The 21,011-nt window shown below is 46.9% G+C and overlaps 2 protein-coding genes across 12 annotated transcripts in view; one reads left to right on the top strand and one right to left on the bottom strand.

The window, feature by feature from the left end:
* The window catches only part of Gtf2e2 (general transcription factor IIE subunit 2), a 121,434-nt gene extending 120,507 nt beyond the window's left edge, over positions 1-927 (top strand). For all 5 annotated transcript variants that reach the window (XM_087216945.1, XM_087216947.1, XM_004867660.3 and 2 more), the window contains one exon: positions 415-927. In XM_087216945.1, the coding sequence (XP_087073071.1) occupies positions 415-531 (117 nt within the window). In that variant the 3' untranslated portion in view covers positions 532-927. The remainder of the gene's footprint in view (positions 1-414) is intronic.
* A 4,555-nt stretch (positions 928-5,482) lies between these two features.
* Rbpms (RNA binding protein, mRNA processing factor) overlaps positions 5,483-21,011 on the bottom strand; it is a 174,874-nt gene continuing 159,345 nt past the window's right edge. For 2 of the 7 annotated variants that reach the window (XM_087216957.1, XM_087216951.1), the window contains 4 exons: positions 18,490-18,559; positions 12,515-12,618; positions 11,850-11,953; positions 5,483-7,069 (listed from right to left, as the gene is read on the bottom strand). In XM_087216957.1, the coding sequence (XP_087073083.1) occupies positions 12,573-12,618; positions 18,490-18,559 (116 nt within the window). In that variant the 3' untranslated portion in view covers positions 5,483-7,069; positions 11,850-11,953; positions 12,515-12,572. The remainder of the gene's footprint in view (positions 7,070-11,849; positions 11,954-12,514; positions 12,619-18,489; positions 18,560-21,011) is intronic. The other 5 variants (XM_087216958.1, XM_087216949.1, XM_087216955.1 and 2 more) reach the window with 3 other exon arrangements.

The following is a 21,011-nucleotide window of genomic DNA, read 5'->3' as shown; positions in this document are numbered from 1 at the left end:
CCAACCATTGTGAACCTAACCATTTCTACATTTTTCCATATCTCAGTATTTTTTGAGATTTACTTCAGATCTTTTTTTTTTTTGAATTGGTAATGGCATTATATATTTAGACTTGATAACAGAGATAAAACCTGGCACTGCCTGTCTTCTGTTTTATCCACATAGTGCCCAGAATATTTATGGTACGTTTTTGTGCCAGCCTGTTTATTCCTGATGGAAGTTTGTGTCTTGTAGTAATGGAAGGCCCCAGATCTGGTTGGAGGCTGGGTGTGTGCTATGAATAGTGTGAGGCGAATGAAAGCAGGGAAAAGGTCCAAACCCTTGCATCCTTGCTTCTGGGCTTTGCTCTTTACACCCTGACCATACTGCCCCATGATGTCAGTTTGTCCTGATTGTTTTTACCTTTTATTTTAGGCCCCTATTCAGAGAAGGAAAAAGCCTGCTTCACAGAAAAAGCGACGGTTTAAAACTCACAATGAGCACATGGCTGGAGTGCTGAAGGATTACTCGGACATTACTCCTAGCAAATAGGAATACTTTGTGTTTGAACAAAGAGTTACAGACACAATCAAGACCATTCTTGTTGATGTTCAGATCTGAAGACTTCCCATTCTGCTGCTGAGGACTGAGGCGAGGAGCAGCTCAGTTTATACAACAAGTGCAGATTACCAAACTCAAGCTTATTTTCATCAAATAGGCTAATGAGAATGTGATATTCCCTGTTAACCTTCTGTTCCTTCTTGGGAAAAAGGGACTTAGCATGGCATGTAGGTGTCTTTGCTATTTATCTGTACTTCTGAATGGTCCCTGGTTCCCTTTTCCCTTTTACTACTTTAGAGCAAGTTGGCAGATCGTCTTGAATGCAATATTTGTTTATTCCAAAAGAACATATTTATAATAAAATCATCATAGAAGGATTTTTAAGAAGTTTGTGAATTCAGTTTGTTTCTTTTCATTCTTGAAATGACACGAAGCAGCTCCAGGCCTTGGCTTGCCCAGGGGTATGTTGTGATGTGAAGACCAGGGTCTGCACTGCTTCTGGGCATGTGGATTGGAGGGCAAGCACAGGCAGTTAAGCAATCTACTTTCTGAATCACCGTTTAGCCTCTTGGCATTAGAAGGCCGTGATCTGATACCATCTTGAACCTGAACATCAGCTTTACTGTGCCTCAGACCTCAGAGGGCTTGTCCTGAGGTTCTTCGATGAAGATGCCCTTTGATGCTCATGACTGACCTGGCTTGTGAGAGCCATTATCAAGTATGTACTGGGGTTTTTCCTGCCCTCTCTGGCAAGCTGTAGACTTTCCTCTTTGTGCTTTTTCTCTGGTCTGCTGTGGTCCTTTGGTTTGATTTTTGCAGGTCTCATGCCAGTTGTATTATGGGATTATAAAAATGAGGTTTGGTGGTGTCAAAAATTGCGTGATGGTAATCCAAAGCAGTGACTACCTTGATCAGACAACGAAGAGTCTTTTTGGTATTTTAGTTTTTATTCTTTATGCATGCTTCTCACCCATTTAGTGCTGTTTGCGTCACCACTTTTTTACCTCCAAACCTACCAAAATGGCATGAGATGATAAACTGAATTCCCATAATAATTTTAGAGCACGGGCAATTCAGCCTGTTTTGCTTTCTTTGCGTCTTAAGGTATTTACTAATAAGAAGGACCTTTACTATCTTACAGCCTAAAACCAATGTCCTGTAAATCTAGAAAAGCTTGTCTCCAAGGAGATGCCTGATTTTGTGGGCCATACTTTCCGTACTGTTTCATTGACTAGGTCTGGAGATGTGTTTTGGGTATCTCAAACATTTTATCATCTTTGCAGAGAGTCTGGCATCAAGGTCTCCATCACAAGTTCTAAGATGTTCTGCTGCCAGTTGTGTTATTAGTGACTTCTATCTAAGCCCGCAGTCATCAGTCCTTTGTGGACTGGCCTGATGACCGACTTCAGTTACTGTGTCTAAAATTGACTTCAGAAATGAGGAAGCTTAGATGTGAGGTCTGAGCCGAAGTAAAGCTGACGTTCTGGTCAGCAACATAACTATCCTGGTTTGAGATGGTAACAGACCATGACTTTCTGATTCTAGAGAAATGAAATGTCTTGTTAAATCAAAAATTATAAATTGGGTTTACTTGCATTTTCTTTTCTTCTCCTTTTTTTGTTGTTCCCCTTTGCCTACATCATGGAAGAGCAACTCCTCCGTGATAAGGTAATGGGACTGTTCACTGGGTGATGTGTAGGGAGGGATAGGCTTTTCGGACAATCCCATAGCAGCCTCTTTGTGCCTGATGATCACAATACAAAGAAACAAGTCTTAGTGGGTTTTCTGGGTGTCTTAAAAACATCCAGCAGAAATTCCAAGTTAAAGTTACATTCTCACTTCTACCCACTTCTGCTGGATCTGCTCCTATTTAAAAGTAAATGGGAATGGGCATGGCTGGGTGAGTTAATAGGCCCAGAGAGTTTGCAGTGCATTTGATCTATAATTCATCAGTCACCCAGGCTTTCAGGGGATAGCTAAGAGAAATGTTGAATGTAGACAACTTGTAAAAGGACATTTGCTTGCTGCTGTCACAGCCTTTAAGTGTGGCCAAAAGATGATGGGACCCTGGGGACAGGGAGCACTTGATACCCGTTGAGCAGTGTTAGAAATGGGGCAGTTCAGGAACTTCCCCTTACTTCCAGTCCATGGCTCATAGGAACGGACATCACATGCACAGCCCTGGATTTCTTTTTTAACGTACTAGCAGCTACTCTTTTTACTTTTCAGATGATTCATTTAAAGGAAAACTTGGGATTTTTCTAACATTTCATAGAATGTTATCGAGCCAGGACCAGCATTGTGCCTTCTGCAACCCTGGGATGCTGTGCCTGGAACAGCGGGGGCCTACCTTGTCCCCAGAGCTTCCTGTAGGACGGTTCCTCGTTTGTGTGTGCACGCTGTGGAGCCACCCTAGCAGATGAGGTGTTCTGTGGGAGTCAGAGGGATGGGAGAGCCCCAGGGACTAATCTTAGAACACGGTTCCTGGCTTGAATGTTGGGGGAGGCACACTTTAGAAACAGAACTGGAAGAGACCTTTGGCTGTTGGCATTGTGCTGTTGGTCATCTTCTAGATACAAAGGATTAAAGTACATTTTCCTTCATAGAAGGATTTCCATTAGAAATATGGGTTGGCCTATGGCCTTACTACCTGGAACATGCCTGAACTAAGTTGGGTGGGATAGGACTTGGATGGGAGAAGTAACGTGGTTGGTTGGTCACTCTTCAGCAGATTTGAGAGGGTTACTCTGTCATGGGCCTTGCTTTGGTTTGGAGCTATGGTATTAGTCCAGCTCTGCTGGTTTGGAGGTGGGGCTGCACATTCCTGTGACAAGCAGTTTCAAGAACCTGGTGAAAACCCAGTTGAATTTAAGCCTAATCAGGTTTCTAACTTGGTATTAATGAGCAGTCAAAGAATGAGTTTCCCAACTGGAAGAAAAGGACCGAATTTTATCTTCCCTGGCAGACCTCCCCTAAGGGCCAACAATGGAGAACAAAGGGTTTCGGTGTTTTTCCTTATGGGCAGATTATGCCGTGGTTTGTGAGAAAGCACATCCATAGAGCAGGATGTAAGTCTGATCTCAACACCCCAAAGAGAATTTGTGTCACTGGCAAGCTGCACAAAGGAGAAATGGAGGGTAGAGTTCATAGAACAGTGGTTTCTTTTGGGATAAGTTTAACTTGGGATGTAAAAGCCAAGGCTAGTTTAGGGGGAGAGTTAACAGTATCAGTAATGTACCAATTGTGATGTTAGAAACCTTTAAAAATTTTCTAATTTGGGACCCTAATCAAATTGTTGAGCATTCACAATCATTCACTTTATTAAGAGGCATCTTGAGGACCAGTATTTCAAAGAGTATGTCACTAGTAATAAACATTCTTTGGCTAAGGATGTAAAATTGTTTTATGTTATGAGGGCATGATTATTTTAAAAGTGTAAGAGTGCCAACTGTATGGTGATGCTTTATAAACTGAGGGAAGAGCACCCTTTTCAAGAAACAGTTGACTGTGGCAGTGATGTGGAATACAGGAAATCTGTTCATATTCTTTGCATGGAGTATGTCTTGCCCAAAGTTCTTGATTCGTTACCTTGACATGGACACCAAGAATTCCTGTTTATAGCGATATAGAAAGGATGGTGGCTATGGCACCATCTGTGTGTATGTGTGTGTGTGTGTGGTGGTGGTACTGGGGATTGAACCCAGGACCTTCACACTGAGCCACACCCCCCAGCCCATTTTAATTTTTATTATTGCTAAGTTGCTGAGGCTGGGTTTGAACTTGTGATCCTCCCACTCCAGCCTCCCAGAGTGCTGGGATTATAGGCATTGTCACCCTACCCGTGTGTTGCCATCGTTCTTAGGAATGTTCCTTATGCCACACTGCTCAGGATGCTGTAGCGTGGTGGGGTTTGAGACAGGACAGTAATAATTACAAGTTAGTAGGAACAAGGACAAAAAGACCTGCTTTTTTCTATCCCGAGTCCCTGATTCCAAGGCACTGCATTCATTCCTGCTCATTAGAGTGACAGAAAAGAATCTCTAAAACTGTAATGAAGTTAGTGCTGCAGTGTTTGGTCAGTAGGAATGTGTCTAGAGTTTGTACTGGTAAATACCATCCAGTGACTGATTTGCACATGACTATTATTAGCACAAGGTCCCTCATGAAAAATCACACAGAAATGACTGCTCAGCTGTGACTGACTGGGGTGAGAGTGGTGCAAGGCATGGATACATCTTAAGGGCCAGCTACCCTCAGTTCCTGGGCTGTGTACAGGCAACCTCCAGTGCTTCTGATTTGGAAGCTTACAGGTGGGCTGAGGGCAAAGCCACATGACCAAGTCTGCCCCAGAGATCAGTGCTGGGTGTGGACCTCCAAGCCTGGGGTGGCTGTGGAAGGTTGCAGATTGGTTTTCTCCAGTTATTCAGCAGCTCTGCGGGATTAGAAGGGAGTGACTGTTACTTGTGTTTGGTGGGTATCTCTGGAAAAAGGAAGTGAGATGCTCATCACAGAACTGAAAAATACAAGTGCATGCTCAAGACTAAGGGTCACCAGTGGTTGTTGCAATAACTTGGAATGAATAGTATTTGTATATAAAACTCTTGTTTTGGCTAACTCACGAGAAAGGTGTCACATTTTCATAGAACTGGACTAATCTTGAGCTCAAGCCTTGTAGGGTAAGGTGCCTGGATCATAATCAGTTCAGTAAAAGACCCCTCAGAAAGGAGTATGGATCTACCTTGAGACCCTTAGTGACTAACCGGTGTAGTGTACATGAGCCTGGCCTTCCCATTCCTACCCTGTTTCCTCTTTTAATCTCTTGGGGCTCAATAACTAGTGCTAAGCTCTGCCAAAACCTAAAAATGGAAAGAAAGCTCTGGTCTTCGGTCCACTGTGGACACATGGTTTGATTGTACAAAAATGAATTTGCCAGACAGTGGTGTGACAGCTGGATTACACTTTTATTTTTTAAAAATGACAATAGAAAAGTACCTTTAAACAGTTTATAAAAGCATAATGGACCACAAAGTGGCTCTGTTTTCCTTAGAATCAAGTTCAGGAGTCTCTCCAAGAGCCAAGCAGAACTGAGGGCATAAGCAGGTCCTTGAATGAGAAGTCCCCAACCTGATGCCTGCCCCCCTTTTCTCGTATTTATGGTAAGAGTTCCTCACTCCTGGCCTTTTTTTTTTTTTTAGGATCACCTTTAAAAACTTATTATTTCTAATGAAAAATAATAAAACCCCAAACCCATCATGTAATCATTAAAACATTTTTCAACATGTGAGCATATCAATAAAGACTGTGATCACATCTAGCTATATCAGCCATTGAGAATTCTTAGGTCATTTAATTTTACACATGGCTCTTACATAGGGGAGGGCAAGAGGCTAGGTTGTCAGACTCTGGAAATGTGTCAATGCAAAACAAGACCGACTGGCTTTGACAAAATCTTGAAGAAGAACAATATTCATTGCACATGGCCTCTGGTTACATCATCAGGTCCTCCTGTGCCTGTGCCGAAGGCAGTCTCACAGTGAGCACACCAGATTCAAGAGCATGTGACCGATGTCTCTCTAGCATGGTGTTGCCAAAACTTTGGAACATTAAACATGGCTTGACCAATGGTTTGCCAAATCACTTGCGAGATGTGTGCTGCCCACTGCAGCCAAGTGGGCTGGGTGAAGCCAACTTCTCCCAAGGGAAGGCTGGCTCCAAGCCAAGGTCTTCTCACCCTGGAACGGACTCTGCAGTTCCACCTTCGAGGGTGAGGACAGCTTATGGAAAGCGAGTGATGCATCGGGGTGTGACACAGGTGAATGCTGCCAGAAGATGAACATAAGACTGCAGAACCAAAAACACTTTGGCACACAGTTTGCATAGGCACAGCTGGACGTACCAGGGGCTTTTTCTAAGGGCACTTTCTGGGCAGGAACTGTGACCAAAGAGTTCTTTGCCCAGCTGTGAGTACACCAATAGGCAGAAGCTCCTGGAGGCCTGGATTGTCTTGCAGGGACATCCTATGGGATCTGGGATTGCACATCCAGGACTGGGGAGAACAGTTCTACCTCTACCACATCACATATGGACTCTGGACTCAGACCAGGCAAACAGATTCAATACATTCACAATACTGTTCTTGAAGTTGATACTATTTAGAAACATGCCTCAAACATGCAGCTTATTTTAGACAGAAAAAATAGATATAATTACAAGCATTCAAAAGTCAAGCACAAATGTGGTCCAACCCAGTGTTAAGAATCATCCCATCATACTTAAAATGTTTGGTATAAAAATACTCACTTTCTTGGTTTTATTGTTGATTTCTATGTTTTGCTTGAAAATATCTCTAAATGTATAGAAATGAATGTCAGATCATGCATTCACAAATAACACACTATTTCTTACAATTATACAGTGTAAATGAGTAAAACATTTTTATTATATTTTTTCTTCGAGAAAAACAGATGTGTGATAGAGGCTGTGGCAAAGTCTTGAAGGGATCAAAGCTGGGCAAGGTTTTTTTTCAATCCTGAAACACAAAGAAAACACGTTGGGAGAATAGATCTCTAAACCTCATGTAGTACTTTCTCCCACCACCAGGGAAAATGCACCAGTGATTCCCTGTGTGTGGATCAGTAAACATTTACTGTCTCCCCCCTCCAAAAAGATGACTAGCAGAAGAGCACCAAGCGTCTCGCCTTAAAGACATACATGAGTAGCAAGTATTTAATTTCTCTCTCTTATGTGACAGACTTTTCTGAAGTTGCAAAGAAATAGTCATTTATGTTTGCTTGATGACAGAAAAAGGGGCCTTTAAGTCATTAAAGTCCTTTGATGCCCAGTTATCTGTGATTGGTCCCAACTGTTTTTCTCCCCCCCCCCTTTTTTTTTTTTGCAGTATGGAGAATTTAACCCAGGACCTTCCACGTGCTGGCAGGGGCTCTAACACTGAGCCTGGATTTTTTAAACACATCTCTGTTAAGTTTGAGCTTACCTAATTTACATCAACAATACATTTAAAGCCTCTCCTATTATTCTGTCATTCATTTTACTTTCCCTTTCTCTTAACTCCCAGCTCCTTTCTTTTCACCAAAGTGTAGACTCACATATGTGGTTACAGAAAAGGTGTACCCAGAAGCAAATTGGCATACGCTGCAAATCCCTACAGGGAAATGATTGCTTATGTGCAGGGAAAAGGCTGTGATGAAACATTATTGATAACAATCCACATAGCTACTCTAAGACAAGAGTTATTTGAGTAAATCTGAAGTCAAGAGAAATATTTAGGTGAACACTCAAACATGGCTAATGAACAATCTTGTAAACACACCTATACAAACCTCATCTGTGCAGTGCGGGCTGTGTCTAGACCTCAAATTTTACTCGACAGTACAAATGGATAGAAACAGTAATGGCTTGTGAGCTTTAAGGGCCATTATAGTCATCATGGATCATGGAAATCTCCCAGGCGGAGCTTTCTGGAGGGGAAATTTGGACACCCAGAACCTTACCTGTGATGTTATGCTAAAACTTATGCCTCCAGGTTGTTACAATTAATCTTAGCACATCAATTTAATTGCTTCCTATAGAGAAAGGCCAAACTAGAAAGCCCTTTTGAAATGCCCCCAACTCTTCCTTGGTGGACCCAGCCCCACCCACTTCCATTTTCTCCCTTTCCTTTTCAGCAGAATTCTCTGATTCAGAAGGACCTATGAGGAGAGAACAGATGGACAAGGAGGTAAACTCTTTCAGGAAAATCTTATTTTCTGCTTCCTTCACCTCCCCCTTCTGCCCAGCACAGGGTGGGGACCCATCTGCACTTAGCACATACTGTGTAATGAAGTCAGAGTGGGCAGGGCTTCTTCACAACCCAACTCTGGTCCTAGCCACATATCCTGTGATAGTAAAAAGAGCCAGCAGCAGGACCCCTTTAGAAAGTACCTGTGTTTTCCACTTCACTCTGGTTTCAATCTAAAGTGGGTGGAGACTACAGTCTGGCTGTGTCGCTTGGCCTGGGTAGGCAAGGGGAGAGTGCCCCGGGGCAAGACATCTGTCTACAGCCACTGAGTTCCCTAGGTCTGCCTCACTTCCTCCTGCCCTTTATCTGCCCAGGGCCTTCCCTTGAGGATACTGGTTTTCAGGATTCTTACAGTGGGAGAGGCACCCAGTCCTCCACCCACTTCCTATGGAGAATATGTCACAGTGGAGTGAAACTGGCTTCAGAGACTGGATATAAGGCCAACTTCCTTCTTCCACCAAGTTCCACCTTACTCTAAACTTGATCACAAGCCAGGGGCACAAGCTGTCTGTGTGGAAGTCAGGAAACCCTTTCTGAACAAGTGGTCTCTACTTCGGGAACGATTCACAGAGCTGGCATTTGGCGGTCCCTGGCCTGGATGTGGTGACACAACATCAAGACCAAAACCTGCAAGCAGAGTTGCCATGCTGCTCTCACAGACCACAAGAAAGGACTGAATGGGAAGTCAGAGAGATTGGCCATGTTTGCTCTCCTTCCCATCTGCTGGGCCTTCTGATTTAGGTGGAGGAATCCCGGCTATGTCTGGCAGGCACCTGACCAGTCTTCCAATTCTGGAGCGCTCAACAGTCTTTGGGCAAAGGCACAGTGCTAGCCCTGCCCCCTCTCTGAATCCACAGCTAATTCCTAGGCATTACACCGCTTTCCCTGTTCCTCTCAGGTTCCTCCTGACATTTCTGCTGAAACCCACACTCATCACCTTCTTGCCTTCTGGCCCTGAGAGTCTGTCTCTGCACACAGGCCTGCTGCTGCTCCCTCTTGACACCACCACCACCACCTGGGTTTGCCCTTTCAACTCTGAATCTTCAACCATTTGAACTAGACACAAGGTGATAATGATTAAACCCCCCTACCCCATTCTCTCCAGTGGATCCCCAAGTCCCAGATCCCCAACTCAACCATCCTTCCAGGCCCCCAAGAGCTCCCTCACAGGCTATTTACTTTGTGTAACCTGCTCCCCCAGCACACAAGAAATCTATCCTTAAAACTCTCCTCTCCTGATCCTTGCAGGGGTTCCTCTTTGAACTCCTTGGATTATTTTCCTAAGACACTCTCCTGGCTCAGTCCGAGCCATATCATAAGGATAGCACAATCCCTTCACTCAAGACACTTGGGTCCCGGGCAGGTGAAATGGGAGAGATGGGCCACCCATGGGATGTGGCACTGTGACTGGGCCCTTTGTCTTGATAATGCTCTGGGCTGGAGCCAGGGATCTGTGCCCGGGTTGGGGAGGGGCCATCCTGGGTTCTGCACCAGCCCCACAGCACCCTGAGCTCCTCGAACCTCTCCTGGGTGGCTCCGGCCCTGGTGGGGGGTCTGCTGCAGAAGCTGCTTTCACTGGGGGAGAAGGCACCCACCCCGACTTTATGATGCTCCATTCCTTTCTCTGCCTGTGCAGGAAGACAGGTGTAAAGGTCTGTTTAATCTCAGCTGATTACAAGTGGGAGCTCTGAAGGGAGGAGAGAAGGTAGGACATGATTCTATAGTTTCTAGCTTTCCAGAAACTGTGCTGTATAGATGGAATTGTCACACGGGAAAAGAATGTATCCACATTGCCATCAGTGTTCCCAGACAGAACAGAAGGTCAAAATGTGACTATTTCAGTCCCTGTAAACAAGGAAGAGGTTTTGCTAGGAACGGAGTTCAAACCTTGGAATGTATTACAAGGACATTTTTAACAGAATCCAAAGACATCCGGGAACATGAAGTACCAGGGCGGGTGAGAGAGGGTCAGGCTGAGGTGGCACAGACTTTCAGAGCCTTTCCCCAGGTTGCGTGTCACTACGGGACATAAGGACATGTATAAATACAATCTCCTTGTCTCAGGTTGCAACTGCCCCAGTCTGAAGACACACCAGGATGTCTCCCTGATACAAAATTCTAAAACATTTCATCTTTGATGTAAAGATGATTGAGTGGCACTCAGTACCTGGGAACAGTTACTGACGGGTGTGGGAACAAGGCGCCTATGAAATGGAAGGGACACCTGGCAAGGCCTGGGGGTGGCTGCTCTGCCCCTGTTCAACTTCCAGTGGTTTAGAAGTCCAGATGCCCTGTGAGCTGCTTCTCCCAGCATGAGGAGACTGCTTTCCTCCTTGCTTCTCTGCTTGAACTATTTACCAGTGATTTTTCCCCCAAGAGTTTAACCATCAAACATTCACTCATTTTTACCAAAGGTCAGATAAGTATTCCCCTCTATCCAATATGGGAGATCATATGACCAGTGTTTGTAACTAATGAGTAGTTTAGTTTTTACACCTATCAGCTTGATTTTTAAAAAATCAAGTACTGATAATTCATAATTAAAATTTTTTTTTTTTTTGGTACTGGGGATTGAACTTGGGTCCTTGCGCTTGCAAGACAGGCAGCGGAACCACTGAGCTAAATCCCCGGCCCAATTAAAATATTTTTAAATGTTCAAAGTTCATAGTCTATAGGGTGTCTAGGGAAAGTTTTCTATAGTTGAGTAATTCCATCCCACTCCAAAGATATCAGTCTCCAGACACCCTCTCCAGCTCACACTAACAAGGTGCCCTGGCTGCGCACGGCTCCAGCGCCCCTTAGCCACAGAAGTCTCAGCACCAGGGCTTGATGCAGGCCTCCCTGCCCAGCCAGGCCCATCTCTGGCCTATGGAAGCAGTGTCATCTGGGAACAGCCTCCTCCAAACTCGGTCTGGTCATCACCATGGCTGGCACTGTCAGTGCCGAAACACCCTCCTCAGGCACTCCTGGAACATCACCCCCAAATCCGAAGCCGCCCCTTCTGCCTCATCACTAGGCCTTTCTGGTGTCTGTCCAAGAAACCACCACCCGCTGCTGCTTTGACTGGGCTCGTGTACATGTGTCTCTAATGATTAATATTTTGGTTGCTTGACTACATTTAAAAAGTCATGTCTAATCTGCTTTCAAGAATTGCAAGAGTAGCTTTTAATTGGTCTTTGAGTTTCCCCAAAGGAGGGAAAAAAACAAAACCAAGTCTCTTTTAAAAAGTTTAATACCAGGGTGACTATTATGAGTATTAAGAACCATGACAAACAAACATGTAATTAGGCGGCCATGGAACTAATGGGATAAATACCTGCGGCTCTACATGATATGACAGTGCTGCCTGTTTGGAGTAAACCTGTGTTAGTAGATGCCACTGGGGAAGACCCTGAAGTGTAGGCTGTGCGCTTCCAACTACAGAGCTACCCAGGTGAAAGTGCAACACACTGGATGCGCGTGTTTCTGGATGAATCCTGACAGATACGGGTTCTGAGCATCATTTACTTACGCCCCGAAATGTGCTGATGGCCTCCTTGGTCAGCACTGCCTGGTCTTCTGTCCTTAGCAGGAATTTTGCCCTCCTTCTGACTCATCTTCAAATTTTTATAGGCCCTTCACAGGAACAAAATTTGCCACCTTATTTGGGCTGAGACATAAACTGCTGCCTGCTGGCCCCTGGAATTCCTGCTTTCCTAAGCCAAGCATTTCCAGAGACACCTGGAAGCCCTTCCCCTGGTGCCTGGCAGGCAGGTCACCTCTGGGAATGGGCACTATAAGACTCCTACTGTGGAGTGACGCTGGCACCAAGTGAAAACTCACTAGCATCGCTACTGACAAAACCCAGCACTCTAGAGGAATTCTTTCAGAATCCTATAGAATACAGTCGTACCCAGGAATAATGACCCTATTCCAAAAAATATTCATAAAAATGTTCCACTCAAGAAAGGGCTATACTCAGTATAACTAGATCGGGATGCTGCCAGCCTTGCCTAAGACGGCCACCCTAGATGGCCTTCCCTCAGTGGGCTGTGCAGGAGGGGCAATGTAGACCACCCACCAGAACCACCTGGGCACGTGAGCACCCACTGTGGGCACCTCCCAGAGGCTGAAGCTCCTGGGAGACACTGGTGCCCATCTTTAACACACTGGTTGACACCTGCCCTTGGAACTCACCAGCACGCTCCAGTTTTGCAGAACAGCTGGAGAACAGTCGCCACCAGTGAAGAGCGCATTAATACCCACAAGACAGATTGCAGCCGCCATCACACACCTGGGACCTGGACAGACAGAGATTAACTGTTACCTGTGCACTGCAACCCCCTCCTGTGTGGGCCTCTTGCTCGGGGGCCCTGAGCCTTGATGACCCACCAGTCTGGAGGACAAGGAGCTAAAAGAGCCCAAGACAAAAGGACCTAAGGCCCCTGACGCTGAGCTGAGGACAAGCTGCACTTCAGAACCACCTTACAAGAGTGGCAAGGAGAAACTTGCAGTAGGAAGGGGACCTTGGGACTAAGCAGAGAAGAGGTAGCTCTTGGGCCACAGTGGAAGGGCATTCTGAGAAGTGTGCACACTGTCTCCTTCACTGAGGGCAGAGCTGCAAAAACTCTGGAGGCCACTGGACCCAGCCCATGGGGATTCTGCACTGTGGTCACATGGTCAGATACCAGGGACTGTGTCTAGACCCTGAGTGCCACCCCAAAGCCCCACCAAGCAAAGAGGTAGGACCTGAGGCCCCAATACGGAAGACTCAGACTCATCACCAGCTCTGAGAGCTGCCTCAGACCACAATAGACTTGGACAGCCCAAGGCCACAGTAGAACCGTGTGCCGTCAAATGCGCCAATGACTTAAAGTCTTACTCTAAACATCTTCTGGAAAATGAAAAGTTAAAACACTAGAGCAGTGATGACGAATCTTTTAGAGTCCAAATGCCCAAACTGTAACCCAAAACCCACCTATTATCACAAAGTGCCAACACCAATTAAACCTGAATACTGAGGTTTTAGTTTAGAAAAAACTCAAGACTTGGCTCACCATGACTACCCTAAGGTCTGAGCATTTTGAACTATGAAGGTACATAGACTGGCAGATGGTACACTTTTAATACTCCTCCTGAGGCCCTTTTATGCCTTCCATAATAAAATTCCTGCTGCCAAGGCATGAAGTCCAACTCTATGCATGTGGATACCAATGGCCCTATTCTCTATGCACATTTTTCAGATTTTCATCCAGCTCAGTGCTCTTTTGGTCTTGCAGTCAGTGAGGGCGCTGCTTCCATGCAGGGCTTCCTCCACAGAAGGGAGTAAGGCTCTGCCACCACCTCCCTGAGCTCCTCAGCTGGCACCAAGGCTGCCCAACCCTCCACCTCTGGAATAAGACTGAGCCCGAAGGAAACAATGCCTTCCTAGGACATCTATCTTCTCAGAATTAAGGGGAAAAAAAGTTTTCCCCAAAATTTCACTACAAAGATATTAAAAGATGAGTAGACAGTTCTGCTTTCCAAGTAAAAGTACTGTTTTTATGGATACATGGTCTTGCTATGTAGACCAGGCTGGCCTCAAACTCCCAGTGATGCTTCTGCCCCAGTCTCCTGCGTGCACCACACACATAGCCGAAGTTGTGTTATTTGAGGAGAGGAAAATACACACACATCCTCGCAATCCACTCACTCAATTTCTCCCAGCTGTTGCCAGACTTCCCACGGCGCACTAGGGAGGCACTCAGCGGCAGTGGGCATAGGCCCCTCCCAGGGCTGCCAGACCCAGGCAGCATTTCCGGGAGGTCTCCTGCTGAAGAAGCCACATAGACAGCCAGATTCCTCCTGGCCTTCGGGTTTAAGCTAGGAATATGACCACCTAACTCTCACTTCCCTGCTCAGAAGCACGGGGTTTTATTAGTAAGCTTTGCTCCAATACTACAGGAGTGACAGCTGTGTGTGCTGGGGCTGGGCTCCCCTGGGGGGCAGTGAGCTGATTCAAGCCAGACCCTTCCACTGATACCCAGAGGAGATGACAACTACAAAGGGAGGCGCAAATGTGCTGGGTACAGACCTTGTGAAGATCTGAGTAACAAGCACGAGTTCCTAGAACTGCAGGGTTGGGGCAGAGGCTCCTGAGCTTTGCCCTGACATGAGTCACGGAGCCCTGAGACTCAATGTCCTGGTCTCACACATGGCCACCCTCTTTGAACTTCCAGAAGGGAACAGCCAGTCTCCAGAAGAGGGAGAACAGGTGGGTTGCAGCTTCTGAGCACATGCTGCCCTAAGGGCCTGGGAGTGGACAATCTATCAGCTGCTCCTTGAGCAGGTCCGGCCAGCGATGGCCTGGTGGCCACATTGGCGAGTCCCCTCCTGGGATGGGGGACCCTTGGAGGCCTCCCTGCATTGAGCCAGCTGCATTCCAAGCCTAGCTACTTTCACTTAGCGCAGATGAGAGAAGTTCGATTAGTCTCCAAACTTAGGCACGGCCTGTTCTGCAAAAGCAGCCCCTCAGTCTGGAAAGTGTCGGGCCTCTGTTCAAGTGCTGCGTGCTCAGGCTGACCCTGCTCCCTCGGCCTCTGGACAGAACAGAAGTGTGTGTCCTGCCTCCACTGCTTAGTCTCTTACGGGCTTCCCTTTTTCCACACACTCAGTACCATGAGAACCATTGTATCTATTATTTTATTACCTCCCTCCTCCTCATTACACTATAGCCGTTCTGAGTATTTATGATGTTTTGACTTCAAGTGTGACATGGAGACCTTGATTAATAGAAGGGGAATGGAATGGCAAGTCAGTCACAAGAACTGCCCTGGTTTCTGGGCACACTGCAGTGTAAGAACACAACCCCCTGACAGAGTGTAGGGGTGAGGGCAGGGACCACAGCAGCTCTCCAGGCCAGTATGAAGCAGCAGTGCCTTTCCCTCATTGTAAAGCATTTCCACATGCAGTCCCTGGGGCAGGACAATTCTGTGCTCAAGGTGTTTGTGCTCACAGCCAAAGACAAGCAAGGCTGTTCCTCCCAAAACAAATTCTAAGGAATAAACTGCCTCAAACTCCAGCTGTGTTATCTCTGGCCAGTCCCTTCTCTAATTTGGTGAGGCTGTAAATGACATATGCATATAATTTCTATGCTACGGTCTTGATCTCAGGCCAAGGAAATCTCATGTGTTCTTACTACACTTGATCTTAGCCAAAAGGCCGAGAAGCGATCTCTCTCATGTGTTCTTACGAATACCCTCCCACACCCACCCTAACTCCTTCCCTTTCAAAAAGTATTGAACTGTATTTGGATATCGAACATGGAAAGCTGTGTGACTCTCATTATCCATAAGGAGTGACAAAGTGCTGATGCTCCCCATTCTCATTAGATGTGGGAAATTGGTAATTCCCAGTCATCTCTGTGTATTCTGGGATTCTCTGCTACCTGGCGGGGTCATTACCAAAACCCTAGTGAGAACAGCACGTGGCCAGGTTCCACAGCACGTGTCAGGTGAGATGCCAAGAAAACTTCACACTGGAACCCCCAGCCCTGCTGGCCCCTCTCCTGAGAGTCTGACATGTACCGCAGGCCACCAACAACAAAGCATGTGTGCATCCTGCTTTCTACCTCCCCTCCCAGCAGGCGGATCTTTAGCACCCTGAGCAGTCACTTTTCTGTCTCTCATGTAGTAAGTTCCTAATTCTCTTCCATTAGAACTTCAGCCCCTTAGTGCACAGGCCTGGGTTTTCACACATTTTTTTCTAACACACAGCAGGCACAACCCATGTTTAAACAATAAAGAACAACTTTAGCTTTCATTTCTAGTCCGCTCACTGACTTCTCTTTAGCAGTAAGTCAAAGCACATAAATTAAAAATCCCACAGGGCCTCTGAGAGAGCAGGCCCCGGGCTGCTCAGGGTCTGAAGGATGGCATCAGAGACTCCATCTCATCAGAGATGACAGCCAGCCTTGATCGAGGCTGTTATGTCCAATACCAGACCTCACTCCCGCCTCCACCTTCTGTTCTGGTACCATCTCTCCACGAAGGGCAAACCAAGTTGGGGAAGAAAGCCCCCTTCAGTGAAATGAGAGGCAGGCACCAGGGCCAGGGGTGCCACAGGAGCACCTCCCTTCATTGGGTCTTTCTGACAGACTGGACTTGGCCTAAAATGTTTACATTAGCTTATCAGCACCACTATTTCTGATTCTCATTTACATTTCCCTAATATTACAGAGCTTGGATTATTAGCCATCTTGGAAAGGACTTGATCCAAGAGATGAGAAGGAGGCACAGCAAGCTGGTCTACCTTGGACTGCAGAAGCAGTGAGCACCACTGTCCATACCCCTTCCTGACCACATCCCCTCTTCCACTTCCTCCAGACCAGGAAGGAGTCTGGCCCAGGGCCTGTGTTCAGCTCAGGACAAATGACTCATCTCCAGAAGACATTACATATTTTGATCCAGATCTTACAGGGTTCTTTTAAGCTATAAGTCTATAGTGGAGCAATTGCTAATTCTGCTTTAGTAGCTGTTACTATCTTTAGGTCTCTGGCTGATTGGTGCCCTGATAAGTCTGTGGAGAAAAATAATTCGGAAAAAAATCAGACAAGCTGATGTAAATGGAGCCCAGGAGCTTTCAGACTGGAACCCATGCAACTGCTTTATGATGTCTGCCTTCCTTTTGGCCAATGTAAATGCTTACAAACACTCACAGCCCTTCCACAAGCCCCATGCCACCATCCACTGCCAATTGCTCCATCACTGAGACTGCCACATTGTCCATAAAGTCCCTGCCACTCCTGAAAGAAGCCACTTAGCTCTCCCTTGTACCTCTGGTCTTACCTGCTTTGTTCCTGCTGGGCCAGGGCCCTTCCTTTGAGAGCAAAGGCAACCCAAATGCAGGGTGGGAGCCAATCTGGAGGTGGTGACCTGTTCAACAACCAATTTAGACTTCAGGTCTCAAAGGCAACTTGCCGGTGGAAAATAAACCCCAGGACTCTAAAAAGCCTGGACAACTTACCAACTTAGCGAGTCTGTCTCAAAATAAAAAGGGCTGGAGATTTAGCTTAATGCAAAAACCCTGGGTTCAATCCTCAGTACTTAAAAAAATAAAAGTCCTATTCAGTGTCCTCTTCCTTTCTAAGAGGGCCCCGGACTACACAAGCCCAGCTCCAGCATCCACCATTCCTGCCATCTTTCCCAGAAGCGCTCTCAAGTATGGCTTCCTGTACTTCTTCAGGAGTCCCAAAGGCCTCGTGTGACCTAACCAGGGACTCAGCATCAAACCTATCCAGGGATTCAGCATCAATAACAGTTGAAGAAGTAAGTATTAGTTTTATTCGGAACCATTATGCTCTCCAAGAAAAGGCCCCTGCCTGTTGTTAGTAGTTGGTACACGAACACGACTGTTTGCTGTACTTTCTAGTGTTTCTACCTCACAGGATGGATATGGGTCTGGTCCTTTCCTGAAGCATTTTTCTTTCTGTTCCATGAAGGGTGATGTAGCCCAAGAGGAGCCTGATTATGGGACTGTAGCACTAAAGTGACTTCACTTTAGGCAGACCCCTTCAAATCCACACACCCGATTATGATTCGGAACAGTGGTGCCAGTCAACATATTGAATTACAGGAGGTGTTTGGATTTTTGCACTAATTCTACATTTATAGGAAAAAATCATTTAATAGTTGTTTAAAGCGAAGTTAGGCCCCAAATGGCACAAATGCCAATTTAGGATATTGTTTCCCTCAAGATAAAAAAAATCTTAAAGAAAACCTACTGGCAACAGCACAATACTTTCCATACAAAAACTAAGTTGTTTTAGTGAATGACGTAGCTCTGCAATTTGAAGGAGGTTTCTGCTTAATGCGGGGAGCACAATTATTTAATGGAATTTTCTGTCACTTTCCTACAGAAAGTCACACTGACTGCTCATCTATGAAGCAGGTCAGACAAGAATATCATTTCTGAATTGGACTCAGCAGGGCACCCATACCTCACTTCTCCCCCATCCTAGGCAGAAACTTTCTCCTAGTTAAGATGTGTGGCCACCTGAGAGCTCTTCTCAGACGGACAAGCAAAGGGAGCGCAGAAGGGTCAGGGTTAAGAGTTAGCACTGAAGGTGTGGGTGTGACGTGCCCACTGTGTACTGCTAGGTGCTTTACATGTTCCTCAGGGAACCAGGTACTTACACAGCATTCAGCAGAACTGACGGGACTTCCAGCCCTGAGAAGTAGCCTCGGAGGGAGGGAGCCAGCGCATCTGAAAAGACACATGGGCAGATGCTGTGAGCTACTGCATGCTCTCCTGTACAGAGCTCCTCACTGCTCCAAGACGGTGCCTATCACACTGGCCTGTGTGTGGCAGTGTCAGAGTGGCATCCTGAGAGATCTTTCACACACCTATGGATGCACAGGGAGCTCAGGGCAGCATCCACTTCATGAGGGGCCTGAGGTTCTGCCAGCCCCGCAGCACCACTGTTCTTTTCTGTTAACAGCCATCATGAGGCAGGTCTGGCCCTGTGAATTCCATTTTCCATACTCACCTGGAAATGCCTAGGCGGGGAAGGGGCAGCCTCATAGCTTTCTAGGCAGATGTAGATATCATTTATCTGCTTTGATAAGCAAGTAGCAGTTTATGATCCCTTCAACCATGGTGGCTTGGCCAAAACTTCCTTGAGAGAGTCTGTACCTCATTAGAAAAAGGGCTCTGGCTTCTTGGCACTGAGGGATACCTGCTACCCAATTCTCCCTACTCATTCTTCTGGGGAGGGGGCCTGCAGCTGTGGGCAAAAAGCCTTTCCGGGGAAGACAGAAGCCCCATCTCTTCTACTGGATTTCTAAAAAGGAAGGCCAACTCCAACACAAATGGACTGAATGTCCACTTGGCAGAATGTTCTGGGTCCTATGCCAAGGAAAATGTGAAAAACAAACAAAATGGCAAGTGTGTTTTGTTTTTAACAAACATCTATTAGCAATGTCAGTTTTTCCCAAAAGCCCTTGGATACAGGCAAGAGGTGCCTGTTTAATGCTGCTCATCCTTTCACACTGAGGGACCACATCCCCAGTTCTCTAACCCGCCACAAAGTGCTGCTGGGAGTAGGGAAGGGAAGGGAGAAATTTCAATGGAGACACCTGGAGGGGCCCATGGAAGGTGGTACCACCCCAGTGGGACAGGTGAAAGCCTTATTCAGACTTAAAAGCACCGAGATGAAGCAGAAGTCATTCTGGCTAAAATGGGGGTACAATGACATCTAAGGCCCGTGAGGTAACTCTGAAGAACCTAGGGGCTCCGAGGGACTGAGGAAAACCTGTCCCTCATCTTCTGTTTTACACATGGAAAAATCAGTTGGGATCTGGGTATTCTGAATGCCCATGGTCACAGAGGACTATGGCATCAGGCTTGGGATAAAACTTAATCTAACTCAAAGCTGGGATGCCTAGAAACTGGCACTGTAGAGAAGCCACAGTGTCCTTGATCATGCTTGGGCCCCATGCAGAAATCTTTGGAATTTCCTTCTGTTCACAGGCCTTCTCAGAGGGGCTGTGCCATATCCTCCCTGGCTGTCAGTGCAGGGAGGGAACCACATTGGGGACTCCATCCCCAGCCCCCCTTGGAGTAGAGGTCTCTGTCCTGACTTTGGACATGTGGCTTGAAAGGACCCAGGTTGCATCGTGAGCTTCTCTTCTAACACCAGAAATCCACTCCAGAGTCCCGTGGTCTGCCGTGGATTAGGTCTCTGGGGATTGTGTGAGATTTTTTTACCAGAAACCAGACAATAATAGGAGGAGGGCTCAGTTCTGAGAAACAGCAAAGCTGTACTACTCAGGAGCCAACAGAGGCTCAGAAGCTCCTCGGAAAGAGCCAGTTGTTCTCAGCACCTGTGGCAACTAAGGGGTTAGAATATCAGAAACTTCCCAGCAGGGAGACTAAAAACCCATTACTTTGGGAATTCAGAAGTTTATGGAGGACAAAGAAAAAAAGAGAAGGGGGGGGGGTATAGGGTAGAGGGGTGGGAAGCGGAGGTGAGAGGAGAAGGGCAGGCAGAAGGGCCTTGAAGAAGACAGACAAGAAAAAATTCGTACCTACCCATGGCTTATGGTTGTGTGCATCTGAATCCACTTGCTCACTAAGCAAAGAGCAGAGTTGGAGCTGCCTTCTTGAGACAGGTGGTAAAGGACGGGCTGAGGGGACAGGGCCCTAGGGCAGGTGGGGGGCTGGGGACCTGCACACAGTAAGAGGGGCTGGAGCCATGTGCACTGGGTCAGTGTGGAGTGCGGTGACAGCGGCTATGCTGCCTGCTGTGGCGTGGGGGCGCCAAGGCCTGGGAGGGGCTGAGAGAGAGCCGCAGAGTGGGTGACTGTGAGAGGAAGCCCTTACTGCCTCTGTGGCTGAGGCCTCCCCACCCACTCACAGCCCTGGCATTACTCAGCTGCACGCATGCCTGTCCTCAGGAGATTCCAGGGTGACAAGGTGGCTGATCCCGGGTGGTGGGTGGTGGGGTCCAGCTTAAACTGTGCTCAGCTGAGCTCAGGTGGAGGATGCCAGTGAGGAAGCAGGCCAGTGACTCTCACAGTGGACGGACAGTGGTGTGCAGGACAAGATGGACCCCAAAACTCCTCTCTCTTATGCCCCACAGCTCAGACCCCAGGGCACGGGCCTGAGGGCAGTCTCTTCTGGAGGACGCCGGAGATGCCCGAGGTGGCCCGCTCTT

The sequence above is a fragment of the Heterocephalus glaber genome, unplaced genomic scaffold (assembly GCF_053883595.1).
Source record: "Heterocephalus glaber isolate CG9 unplaced genomic scaffold, H.glaber_assembly_v1.0 deba00001461, whole genome shotgun sequence".
Lineage (NCBI taxonomy): Eukaryota > Metazoa > Chordata > Mammalia > Rodentia > Bathyergidae > Heterocephalus > Heterocephalus glaber.
Note: the sequence above shows the minus strand (reverse complement) of the source record. Positions and strands in the feature narration are given on the sequence as shown.